We start from the raw sequence: 13,693 nt of genomic DNA on the forward strand, positions 1-13,693 counted from the left end.
GTTCCTAACAGATTAGACCCCACCACCACCATTTCAGATTTCTTTTTTCTTTATTGGCAAGTGTGTATATTGAATTTGCATCATGTAAATGCGCATACAGATGTAACTTGTATCAACAGCAGCTGCTTCCATCTTCATGAGGGAACTGAATTTTCCCTGTCCAGAACTGTCAAGGAAGGGTTTCTGAAATGTCCTGCAGGGAATGCCTCCTTGAGTGGAAGGATGGCCATGTGTGCGAGTTTATAGGGGTGTGTGTGGCAGGGGTGGTGTGCAGCATCTCAGCTGTCCTCTGTTGCAAGGGTTGCATCATTGAGTCCCCAACCCAAGTTTATTGCTTAATAAAATTAATGATGATAAATAACAGTAATAACTAATTTTAACTATAGTCATCATGTGTCAGGCACCAATCAAAGTCCTTCAAATAAAATGTTTAATGTTCGTGTCACCTCTCACTGATATTATTTTTCACATTTTACAGATGAAAAAACTGAGCCTCAAAGAGGTGAATTTATTCAAAGTTGCACTGGTAGTAAGTGGTAGAGCTGGATTCAGATCCAGGCAGTCCAACTCAATAGCTTACACCATTATCTACCAAGCTTGGTGCCTTCCTAAGTGTTAATAGGAGGGATTTTATTATTACATTTCTGGGTGAGTTTGGAAGCATCTTTGTGAATTAAAAAAAAAAAAGCCTTCATAGTTATTTTTCTAACTTGTGCCTTTTCCTGTTATCAGGAATGTTTTAAGCTTGACATTTAGAACTTGACAGTTAAAACATGCTGATAACAGGAAAAAGTACAAATTAGGAACATAATAGTCCCTGGCACAGGTGGTCAGAGGCAAAGGTTTCTGTGCTGCTGGGACAGTTAGGAGACTATACTTTGGTTGCTCTATCATAGCCATTCAATCAGCCACTCAATAAAAATTGAGAGCCTTTTATATTTCAGACTCTGCTCTTGGTGCCTGGGACAAAAGTGAATAAATCATACCGACAAGGTTGCCCTCATTTATAGCATTTGGACTCCGCAGGCAAGGCTGGACCATAAATACGTAAATGCAAAATAAATAAGATTGTATTAGAGGCCGGATATAGATACGGTGGCTCATGCCTGTAATCCCAGCAATTTGGGAGGCCAGGGCAGGTGGATCACTTGAGGTCAGGAGTTCAAGACCAGCCCGGCCAACATGGTGAAACCTCATCTCTAGTAAAAATACAAAAACTAGCCGGGCACGGTGGCACAAGCCTGTAATCCCGGCCACTCGGGATGTTGAGGGAGGAGAATTGCTTGAACCCAGGAGGTGGAGGTTGCAGTGAGCTGAGACTGCACCACTGTATTCCGGCTTGGGGCGTAGAGGAAGACTCCATCTCAAAAAAAAAAAAAAAATGTGTTAGACAGTGACAAGTACTCTGAAGAAAACACATCGATCGTTTGAGATTGTTGTGGTGGGCTTCTTTAGAAATGTCTTTCAGGAAAGGCCTTGTAGAGGCTGTGACCATTGAACAGAGATTTTAGCCATGCTTAGGTCCAGAAAAAGAATGCACAGAGCAGAAGGAATGGCACACAGAAAGGCTGTGAGGCAAACATAAGTTTGGTGTGTGTGACAGAAGTTCAGTGAGGCAGAACTGTAGCAAAAAAGGACAAGGAGCGCTACGAGATGGAGCCAGTTCTGTGAGATGGGGCCAGCTATGTGAACGGACCCACCTGAAATGTGTTTTGGAAAGGAGACTGAGCTGGCATCCAAATGTGAGGCTCAGGGAGGATGCTGGCAGTGGAATACAAACACAGCAGTTATCAACCCACAGATGGGATGTAAGCCAGGGACCTGGATGAAAGCTCACCTAGAGAAAGAGTGAAAATGAGGAGAAGGGGGGCAAAATTCCTCTAATGAGGAACTTCTCCATTAGAGGTTAGACAGTGGAAGAGGAACCAGAAAAAAAGATTGAGAAGGACCAGTTTCTGAGGAAGGGAAAATCAGGAGAGGCCGGCCACACAAGCCAAGAGAGAAAGCGCCTGTACAGAGGTCCTCTCGTGTGTGTGTGTGTGTGTGTATGTGTGTGTGTGTGTCTGTGTGTGTGTGTGTGTGTGTGTGTGTGTGTGTGTGGACAGGGTCTCAATCTGTTACCCAGACTGGAGTCTTGGCTCACTGCAGCCTCAGATTCCTAGGCTTAAGCCATCCTCCCACCTCAGCCTCCCAAGTAGCTAATGTGCACACCACAATGCCCAGCTAACTTTTGTATTTTTTTGTAGAGAAGAGGTTTCGCCATGTTTCTCAGGCTGGTCTTGAACTCCTGAGCTCAAGTGATCCGCCCACCTTGGCCTGGCAAAGTGCGGGGGTTACAGGTGTGCACCACCACGCCTGGCTCTCAGTAGTACTTCTCATCTGCAGTTTTGCTTGTCACAGTTTCAGACCCACATTCAACTGTGGTCCAAAAATATCAAATGGAAAATTCAGAAATAACTCATAAGTTTTCAATCACATCTTCTGGATGGTGTGATAAAATCCACCCTTCATCACAAGAAGTAGAGTGAATACAGTATAAGAAGCTATCTTGAGAAAGAGGGAAGGGTATCACATTTATATAAGTTTTATTACAGTAAATTCTTATAATTATTTCATTGTATTATTAGTTATTGGTATTAATCTATTGCTGTGCTTAATTTATACAATAAACTTGATCATATGTATGGATGAATAGGAAAAACATATGAGGTTTGGTACTATTTAAGGTTTCAGGCATCCACTGTGGGTCTCGGTGGAACACATCCCCCATGGATAAGGGGGACTGCTGTATTTCCAGGAGAAAGTGGCCAATTCTGTCAAATACAGCTGAGTGGTCAAGTAAGAGGCATGCACAGTTTATTTTTGCTTTGGTAAGATTGTGTTATTGCAGAGAGAAGGGGAGGAGACCTGACGCGAGTGGGCTGGACAGAATAGAAGGGGAATAAGGGAAAACAACGCCTGTGACAACCCCGAGAAATTTTGATGTGAAGGGTAGTAGAGAACCATGGGAGGGGTTCCGATGCTACATAAGAGTGCGTCATTGTAGAAGCAATGTCTGAGAGTAGGAGAGAGGAAGCAGAATTTAATGCATAATTGAAGGATTTGAACAGATGTATCTATTATGCCATAATAAGGAACGGTACAGGTGAAGGTAGGTTGATGGTGGGAAGGTGATTTGTTCTTGCTTAACAGCTTCAATTTTCAGTGGTGCTTCAGGCAAGGTTCCCATCTGATCTTGCGCAAGCAGAGGAGTGTGAAAGGTTTAGGAAGAAAAGGAAGTGTTGAGATAGCTGTCTTAGAGAGGGAAAAAGCAGTTAGCTTTGGAATTAATCAAATTTGTCTAATCAGACATTATCAGGTGCCCATTTGAAACCTGTGGTCACAGACTTAAAGTGCAATCAGTCTGCACAGTTGTGCAGCTTTCTCCGGTGATGTTAGGCTGCTTCAGTTGGATTTTGGAGTAATCCAGAGTCAAGTTTAATTACAGAGGGAATTTTACTAGGTAAGTACAATAGGAAATGGACAAAAGAGTTATAGGTGTGATTATAGTAATGAACCATGGAATCTAAGCTGGGTAAGAAAGTTGAAGGAGGGTGATGTATCGTGGACAAACAACAGGACTAATGGATTGGAGATCCCGGTGCACAAAAGAATCTTGGACTGCAGGTTTTACTCTAAAGGAGGTGAATCTGAAAGATGGTGTGTGACGGTCAGAGAAGAGAATATTTCCGGTAGAAATTTAGAAGATGGAACAATTCATGGTTATAAAACCCAGCTTCTCACCTATAGGGCAGTGGTTTTCAACTAGGGGTGATTTTGTGCTTCAGGAAACATTTGGCAACATCTCAAGACACTGTAGTTTGTCATAACTAGGGGAGAGCATGGCACTGGAAGTGGTTGCTACTGGCATCTGGTAGGCAGAGGCTGGAATGATGCTGCTAAACATCCTATGATACACAGGACAGCTGCTCATAGCAAAGAGTCATCTGACCCAAAATATCAATAGTGTCAGTTTAGAAACCCTGATCCAGGGCATGTGTGGCTGGGATGGAGCAGAGGAAGAGTAGAGATAATTAAGAATTGAGAGATGAAGGTGGGAGATAGATAATGTTCATCAATTCTGAAGTTACCAAGAGTGAGGGCAGGAAGGATGACCATGGGAATCATGATGTGAGGAAGACAGTCAGCAAGGTGCCGAAGCTTTCGATGAATGAAAGGGAGTGACCAGGACATTAGGGGAAGATTACAAAAGAGGAGGAGGCAGATGACATAGTTTCATGCCATGTATTTGGAAGGAGCCAGGGATTTTGAAGCAGCAAATAAAGAAATGGTATGTAAGTGCCAAGAGGGAACACCTCATTGTCCCAAGTTTCCTGGGATGTGGGAAGAAAAAAAGTCTTCCTCTTGATCGAACTACAGGGAAAGCCCAGGACTCAGATCAAGAAGCTGAAGGGAACTTTAAGAGCCATGGTTACCTGTCTTTTTCAAGAGGTCTTTTATTTCAGCATTAAACCAAACTGATGCATAATTTCCTGGCTCATAACAAGTGCAGTGGAGGCATAGGTATAACTTTTAACAGAGCACTAATGCCTCTGGAAGACTATATTGAAGATGGATTTTTCTTTCCAGATGGTGATTTTTGAAACCTCTGGCTGGGCTATTTGGTCTCAAGTATTATATAGAAGGATAGTTCTCAAAGTGTGGTCCGCAAACCAGCAGCATCAGCATCACTGGAGAATTTGTTAGATGCAAATTCTTGTGCTCAACCCTGACCCATGGAATCAGAAACTATGGGGTGGAGCCTAGCAATTCGCTTTAACAAGCCCACCAGAATCTCCCACCAGGTGATTCGTATGCACATTACAATTTGAGAGTTACTGATATAAAAGTAAACTCTTGTGGGTGATTAAAGGGAACAATGAAACTAATTATTGAGTGCCTACTATAATCTCAAAGCTTTGTATGCACACTATAATTTCATCTTAACAGGAACCCAGAGAGGTAGGTATTATTATCTCTTTTTATTTATTGTGATAATATATATATAAATACAATTTGCCATTTTAATCATTTTAAGTATATGATTCAGTCACATTAATTACTTTCACAGTATTATACAACTTTCACCACTTTCCGTGTCCAAGACTTTTTCATCACCCCAAGCAGAAATTCTCTAACTATGAAATAATAACTCCCCATACCCCCTCCCCGCCCCCAGCTTCAGGCAATCTTGCATCTACCTTCTGTCTCTATGAATTTGCCTATTCTAGATACTTCACACAAGTGGAATCATACAATATTTTTTATTTTGCATCTGGCTTATTTTACTCACTTGTCTTCAAAATTCATCCACGTTGTGTTTTTTTGTTTGTTCGTTTGCTTGTTTTGTTTTGAGACAGAGTTTTGCTCTTGTTGCCCAGGCTGGAATGCAATGGTATGCTCTGTCTCACTGCAGCCTCCGCCTCCCAGGCTCAAGTGGCCTGCCTCAGCCTCCCGAGTAGCTGAGATTACAGGCACCTGCCACCACACCTGGCTAATTTTTTTTTTTGTATTTTTAGTAGAGACGAGGTTTCATCACGTTGACCAGACTGGTCTCAAACTTTTTGACCTCAGGTGATCCGCCTGCCTTGGCCTCCCAAAGTGCTGGGATTGCAGGAATGAGCCTCTGTGCCTGGCCAGAATTTCATTTCTTTTTTAGGCTGAAAAATATTTCATTGCATGTATATTTTAAAAATCTATTCATCTGTTGATGAACATGGGTCGTTTCCATCTTTTGGCTATTGTGAATAATGCTGCAATGAATATTGATTTACAAGTATCTGTTTGAAGCCCTGTGTTCAATATATTTTTTTTTAATGTTGAAACTAAGGCTCAGACCAAGCAAAGTGGCCCAGGCTAGGAGGTGAAATAGCCCTACCCATCTGACGCCAAAGCTCCTCCCACCAAATGCTACCAACCAAGAGGACAGTGCCTATTTACCACCCATGCCAGATGATTTACTGTATAATTTACTACTGAACGTGTGTGTATTCCTGATCATTCTTTTTTCCTTTCCTGAAGGATACTAGTTCCACAAGTGCTCCCAGGAAAACCCTGCCAGAAATAAGCCGAATTACCCAGTCCATGGCAGAAAAATGGATAGCAGTGAAAACAAGAAGTACTGAACATGAAGTGGCTAAAAGGTGGCTCCATCTGATAAATTATAAGCTGCTTTTATCTGGTTCTGAGACCTTGGTCATTTTATCCTAAGAAAGAGGGTTTGGTTTTATTGTGAAGGTATTTGTATTTTGACCATGATTCTCTTCTACAGCCTCTTAATGTCACTAGGTCATCAATGTACGCATTTACAGACACATGGAGGACATGTGATATCCCAGGTGCTGTAGGTGAGGGAGTTGCCGGAGTGAAAAAGCTTACAAAGCCTTCAATAAGGTGGACTGTTTTCATATATTCATAGTTCACCCTTTGGAGTTTTATGAGTTTTAGTCCTCACGGGGATAGGTTTTATTTAAACCTACGTGAATTGAACAAATCAACTATAAGGGGTTTTGGTGAGATTTAGAAATAATATAAACAAAGTATACCCAGGATTTGGGAGACTCTTAAGAGAGGAGTTATTTTCATTAATAATGATTCCACATCATCAGTTACTTATTCAGACTTTATAAGACTTTTTTATTTTTTGTGACAGGGCCTTTGTCACCCAGGCTAAGTGCAGTGGCACAGTCATGATTCATTGCAGCCTTGAACTTCTGGGCTTAAGTGATCCTCCCACCTCAGCCTCCCAAGCAATGGCAAGTACAGGCATACACCACCAGGCCTGGCTAATTTTTTTTCTTTCTGAGACAGGGTCTCACTCTGTCAACCAGACTGGAGTGCAGTGGCCCAATCTCTGACACTTCCAGTGTTACAATTTCTCATTTCTTTGCTAGCCCATTCTCTTTTTTTTTTTTTTTTTTTTTTTTAGACAGAGTTTCACTCTTCTTGCCCAGGCTGGAGTACAGTGGCGCAGTCTTGGCTCATTGCAACCTCTGCTTCCTGAGTGCAAGTGATCCTCCCGCTTCAGCCTCCTGAGTAGCTGGGTTTCTAGGCACATGCCACTACAGCCCAGCTAATTTTTGCATTTATAGTAGAGACAGGGCTTCACCATGTTGGTCGAGCTAGATGATTTTTGTATTTCTTGTAGAGACAGGGTTTTCCATGTTACCCAGGCTGCAGACATACTAAGATTTAAAAGGCATGCTTTATAGTATGTTGTGACTTACCCCTTGTTATTACTTTTACAGTGAAGTTAGAATGATATTTTCATCTCCTGCTTGTCTGACTGCGAGTTTTTTAAAGAAAAGGTAATACTTACATAAGATTTACCTTCATTTAAAACACTGGAAAATATGTAAAATGATATGTTTCAAGTCAGTTTAATTTGTCAATTTTGTTATCCTTGCCTACAGAGTCCGACACAGAGAACTTTGTAGGTTGTTATAGAATTCTTTCATTTTATGAAGTAATTTTCTGTTAGACCACTATAAGTTATAATTTCTAATCAACATTGTTTACTTCCTTTATACTTCTTTGCTCTGTTGTCCAATTACAAAGAATGGTGTTTTTCAGGATCTCTGTATATACAAATGATCAACTAAATCTCACATTGCTTTAGTACTTAGAAGCCAAGGGTACACTTTACAATTTTTACTGTGTACAATCAATTAAAAATATATCTTATTTATGTTGTCTTTAACTCACTGCTACAGAAGAAAATCTGATTTTGCTCCATTTGGTTTAACATTTGGTCTGATCCAATAGTTTAAACAATTCCTTTAATGCTCAGTGTTTAGCTCTTCTATTTCTGCTCCTTCCTCCAAGTTCTCCAATATGGCACCTGGGTGTAAAAGAGACAAGAAGGAGAAATAGCAGTGTAAAGGGGTCTTAGGCTGCCCTCTGCCTCTTTGGAGGTTGATGCCTTGCTGATCTGTCTGCAGCTGGTGTAATTCATGTGGGTTCTCCTTTGCTTGGTGAGGTCCTGTCCCTCTCTTGTTAACTTGGCCTTAAATTTGCTCACTGGTTCAAAATATGGTGATACACATCTATACCCACTCCTGGCCACTAGGTGGTATTCACTTAACCCCTGTTGCTATTACTTGCCCTTGTCCAACCGCCCTGGCAGTCTCATTAGTTCTTTTTTTTTCTTTTTTTTTTTTTTTTTTTTTTTTGAGACCGAGTTTCACTCTTGTTACCCAGGCTGGAGTGCAATGGCGCGATCTCGGCTCACCGCAACCTCCGCCTCCCGGGTTCAGGCAATTCTCCTGCCTCAACCTCCTGAGTAGCTGGGATTACAGGGACACGCCACCACATCCAGCTAATTTTTTGTATTTTTAGTAGAGACCCAGCTGCATTCTCAGGGAGCTTATGGGACTAGAGGAACTTGGATTCCAACAACTTCACCTCAGGCTAATTCTTGCTACATATGGAAAAATCTTTTCTATGTGAAGAGTATTATCTTCCTAATGTGAAAAAGTATCCATGCTTACTTCCCAGGACTGAGGAACTCCTAAGATATCAAAGGCTGCAAAAGAGAATATATTTTAAGGGAGATATTTATAATACTTTGTTTTAGTATTTACATAAATATTTTAGCCCTAATATTACTATTGATCAGTTAATCTAGCAAAGAGAAAACCTACCTTCCTTCCTTCCTTCCTTCTTTCCTTCCTTCCTTCCTTCCTTTTTTGAGATGCAGTCTTACTCTGTGGCCAGGCTGGAGTGCAGTGGTGTGGTCTTGGCTCACTGCAACCTCTGCTCCCCGGTTCCAGTGATTCCACCTGCCTCAGCCTCCCAAGTAGCTGGGACTGCAGGCAGGAGTCACCACGCCCAGCTAATTTTGGTATTTTTAGTAGAGACAGGGTTTCACCATGTTGTCCAGGATGGTCTCGATCTCCTGACCTTGTGATCTGCCCACCTTGGCCTTCTACAGTGCTGGGATTACAGGTGTGAGCCACTGCACTTGACTCATTTCCTTTATTTATTTATTTGATGAAGTCTCACTCTGTTGCCCAGGCTGGGATGCCGTGGTGTGATCTCGGCTCACTGCAACCTCTGCCTCCCAGGTTCAAGCGATTCTCCTGCCTCAGCTGGGATTACAGGTTTAGGCCACAATATCCAGCAAATTTTTTATATTTTTTGGTAGAGATGGGGTTTCACCATGTTGACCAGGCTGATCTTGAACTCCTACTCTCAGGTGATCCATCTGCTTCAGCCTCCCAAAGTGCTGGGATTACTGATGTGAGCCACCATACCCAGCCTTTTTTTTAATTTTATTTTTATTATTTTCATTTATATTTTTGAGACAGAGTCTCTCTCTGTCGCCCAGGCTTGAGTTGAGTGACATACGTGATCTTGGCTCACTGCAGCCTCCACCTCCTGGGTTCATATGATTCTCCTGCCTCAACCTGTTGAGTAGTTGGGATTATAGGCATGTACCACCACACCCAGCTATATTTTTTTTTTTTTTTTTTTGTATTTTTAGTAGAGACAGGGTTTTACCACATTGGCCAGGCTGGTCTTGAACTGCTGACCACAAGTGATCCACCCACCTCAGCTTCCCAAAGTGTTAGGATTACAGGCGTGAGCCACTATTCCTGGCCTTTTTTTTTTTTTTTTTTTTTTTAAATTTTTAGAGATGAGGTCTTACACTGTTGCCCTTGCTGTAATGCAGTAGTTTGATCATAGCTCACTGTAGACTTGAACTCCTGGGCTTGAGCTATCCTCCCATCTCAGCCTCACCTGTAGCTGGGGCTACAGGTATGCACCACCATGCCTGGCTAATTTTTTATTTTTTATTTTTTTGTAGAGACAAGGTCTCTTCTGTGTTGCCCAGGCTGGTCTCTTGAACTCCTGGCCTCAAGCAATCCTCCCTCGTTGGCCTCCCAAAGTGTTGGAATTACAGGCATGACCCACTGCAGATGGCATACAATATTTGATAATGTATTATTTTAAAATTGTTAGACTTATTGAATGCTGGCCTCTCAAATATCACTAAAACAACTTGTTGATAAGACAGACCAGAGAAAACAGCACACCTAGACAAGGCTTTGGTAGTGTTTCCGAGAAGAAAACCCAGTCAGAATTTATTGTCAATTGGGAGTTTGGTTTAAGGAGTTCTTTCAATGTGAGAGGGAAGGCTGGAAGTTTGATCTGGACTGGGTAAATGACAACAATCCAGGATGGGTGGAAATAGCAAGGCAAGGATTTTGAGATAAGGGATTCAAAGATCTCTGGGCATAAACTGTTGATACTTTCCATTGAAGAGTTAGTGGGTCTTTCATGAAGTTCCCATGATGAACAATTGCCATTTGCCTGGACAAAAGTTTCCTGAGAGAGTAAAGTAAAAACAAACAAAAAAACAGTGGCATTGCAAAGTTCTGTAAATATAGATGGTAAGGAGGGTGGAGCGTAGGTAGTTCTAGTTCTTAGTGTGCAAACTGAGTATGGGACAGATGGTTTCTGTTCTCAGACTTAGCACGGAAAATTTTGTTAATATGGCAGCCCAAACTTGATGTAGCCACTATAGAGATAATAAATTGTTATCTACTGTCTTTTAACAAGGATAACATAAACTATATATTTTTTATGTCATGTAAATTGATTATTTTGAAAGAAGGCAAGCTGTAAGAAAAAGGTTTGTATCTTTTATTTAACAAGATAAAACAACAAATGACATATGAACTTTAGAAATATCCCTTTCCCTCTGTTTATGTGGTTTCTTGCATTTCTTGTATCCAAAGAGGAACTGGAGAAACAACTTGCATTGATGTGGACTTAGAAATGGCAAGAGATACCTTCAAGAAGTTAACAAAAAAGGAATGGATTTCTTCCATGGTAATAGCCAATACTTACTTGAGATATGGAACAAATACGATTGCAGTTTAATTTTGTTGGAAGCTGTTTGAGAGGGGACTATGATTGTCATTGCCCTATGGGTTCTTCCTGCCCACTGCAGAAACAAAAATCGACCCACTGAGACCATGACATCGTAGTAAGGAAAGAGTTTAATTGACATGAGGCTGGCCATGCCACGTAGGAGATAGAATTATTACTCAAATCAGTCTCCCTGAAGGCTCACGCTTGTAGCTTAGGGGCTTTTCAAAGATAGTTTGGTTGGCAGGGGACTAGGGTAGGGCGCATGCTGACCAGCTGAGTCAGAGATTAAATTATAGGGAATAGAAGCTGTCCTCTTATGCTGAGTCAGTTTCTGAGTGGGGGCCACAGAACTGGTTGGTGGGTCCAGGTGGGGTCATCCAGTTGTCAGAAATGCAAAAACCTGAAGTGACATCTCAAAAGGCCAATCTTAGGTTCTACAATAATGATGTTATTTGCAAGAATAATTGAGGAAGTTGCAAATCTTACAACCTCCAGAATAATGGCTGGTAATTATTTAGAATTCAAGCCCCTCTCATCCTAACTTGGTTGGCTTTCATTAGTTTTACAAGAACAATTCCGTTTTGGGGACCAGCTGTTATCATTTAAACTATAAACTAAATTTCTCCCAAAGTTAGCTTGGCTTATGCCCAAGAATGAGAAAAGACAGCCAACCTGTGATGCTGGCAGTAAGATAGAGTCAACCGTGTCAGATTTCTCTTACTGTCATACTTTTGCAAAGGTAGTTTTATGATTGGAGCTGACATTTATTTTCTTAATGAGCCTTTAAATGTACAATAGATACAACATTTTTATTTTCAATATAAGAACAATGCTTGAGAGGTGGATAATCTCTACCATGATGTAGGAAAAGAGCATTGGTTTGAGAAGCAGGACCTTATCCTGGACTGATAAACTGAAAAGACCCTTCTCTATTCTGAGATGAAACTCACATCTATTTGAGTTGAATCTCTGTTACTGCCTCATCCCTTCTCTTTGGGTCACATTTTCTACCTGTGGCGTTCATCTTTAAAATCTATTCCCGATTAATATTCTGTGATTCTGGGTTGTATTAAGAAGAAAACTTCCTTTTTGTTTACTGCCTCCGGTTTGAGTTGGTGGAGGGGGTCACTGCATATTAATAATTAACAGAATGCCTCAGTGCTCAGGATGCTGTAGACTGGGTAGCTTAAACAACAGACATCTACTTCTCACAGTTCTGGAGGCTGGGAAGTCCAAGATCAAGGTACTATCAGGTTTGGTGTCTGGTGCAGGCCCACTTTTTGGCTCATAGATGACCATATTTTCAGTGTCATCACATGGCAGTGTGAACCCCAAATATCTAAGACAGGTCAGATAATTTAGAAAGTTTATTTTGCCAAGGTTGAGGACACATGCCCATGACATGTGGAGATCCTGATGTCATGTGTCCAAGGCGGTCGGAGCAGTTTGGTTTTATAGATTTTCGGGAGACATGAGACATCAATCCACATATATAAGATGAACATTGGTTTGGCCTGGAAAGGGGGGACAACTCAAAGCAGGGAAGGGGGCTTCCCAGTCTTTGGTAGATGATAAGAGAAAAGTGGTTTTATTCTTTTGAGTTTCTGATTAGCCTTTCCAAAAGAGGCATGAGATATGCATTTATTTCAGTGAACAGAGGGGTAACTTTGAATAGAATAGGAGGCAGGTTTGCACTAAGCAGGTCCCAGCTTGTCTTTTCCCTTTAGTGTAGTGATTTTGAGGACCCAAGAATTATTTTCCTTTCACAGCAGAAAGGGCAAAGACACTTCTGGGCTCTTTTTTGTCAGGACATTAATCCCATTCATGAGAGCTCCAATTTTTTAAGATGGAGTTTTGCTCCTTTTACCCAGACTGGAGTGCAATGGCGATCTTGGCTCACCACAACCGCCGCCTCCCAGGTTCAAGAAATTCTCCTGCCTCAGCCTCCCAGGTAGCAGGGATTACAGGCATGTGCCACCAAGCCTGGCTAATTTTTTGTATTCTTAGTAGAGATGGGGTTTCTCTGTGTTGGCTAGACTCAAACTCCCCATCTCAGGTGATCCACCCACCCTGGCCTCCAAAAGTGCTGGGATTACAGGTGTGAGCCATTGTGCCTGGCCATGGCCTCACCTCTTAATACTATCATATTGGGGATTAGGTTTTTAACATATGAACTTTGGGGAACATATTTAGCCTATAGCACAGAAGGAAAAAAAATAAGTTTTGCACACTTGCATGTGGAGCGTTCAGATAAAGAAGCTCCCTGAACAGCTAGGGATAAGAGTTTATAAACCAACCTGTTAGAGGAAAGGGAGAAGGGAGAAAGGGCTCCTATGGGAAGAACAAATGGGACTTTATGGAGACAAATGGAAGGTATGACAGTTTATGAGAATGTTTGTTTGTCTATGCGATTTCTCATCCACATGCAAGTGATCTAAATGATTGGTCTCCTTTTTAGCAGTAAAGCTCCACAATGGAGGATGTACAAGAATTTCTTTCTAGATGAGCCCTGCATTAGTTAGATAAAAGAAGCTCCAAAAAGGTGTCTTTCTATATTGACCATACCTCAAATGTCTTCAGTTGGTAAAATAATCTTTATACCATTTTGCTGGGTCTGAGTAGTTCCTTATACTTGAAAGGGAAAGGGGGAAAGTTGTTCCTTAATGTGCTGTAGATATAATAATATTTTCATTTTCAAGATGAAGTGATAATAGCAAATATTATGAAGTGTATTTTTAAAATGAATTTATTTAGGTGATATGGGAGATAATTTGGG

The 13,693-nt window shown here is 41.4% G+C and overlaps 1 protein-coding gene across 2 annotated transcripts in view; it reads left to right on the plus strand.

The window, feature by feature from the left end:
- HERC6 (HECT and RLD domain containing E3 ubiquitin protein ligase family member 6) overlaps positions 1-13,693 on the plus strand; it is a 74,663-nt gene that overhangs the window by 16,044 nt on the left and 44,926 nt on the right. For both annotated transcript variants that reach the window (XR_012516876.1, XM_003924004.4), the window contains exons 9-11: positions 6,061-6,182; positions 7,287-7,346; positions 10,782-10,875. Coding sequence is in view for 1 of the 2 variants with exons in the window: in XM_003924004.4 (XP_003924053.2) it covers positions 6,061-6,182; positions 7,287-7,346; positions 10,782-10,875 (276 nt within the window). In the remaining variant the exon portion in view is untranslated. The remainder of the gene's footprint in view (positions 1-6,060; positions 6,183-7,286; positions 7,347-10,781; positions 10,876-13,693) is intronic.

The sequence above is a fragment of the Saimiri boliviensis genome, chromosome 3, assembly GCF_048565385.1.
Source record: "Saimiri boliviensis isolate mSaiBol1 chromosome 3, mSaiBol1.pri, whole genome shotgun sequence".
In the NCBI taxonomy this organism is placed as follows: domain Eukaryota; kingdom Metazoa; phylum Chordata; class Mammalia; order Primates; family Cebidae; genus Saimiri; species Saimiri boliviensis.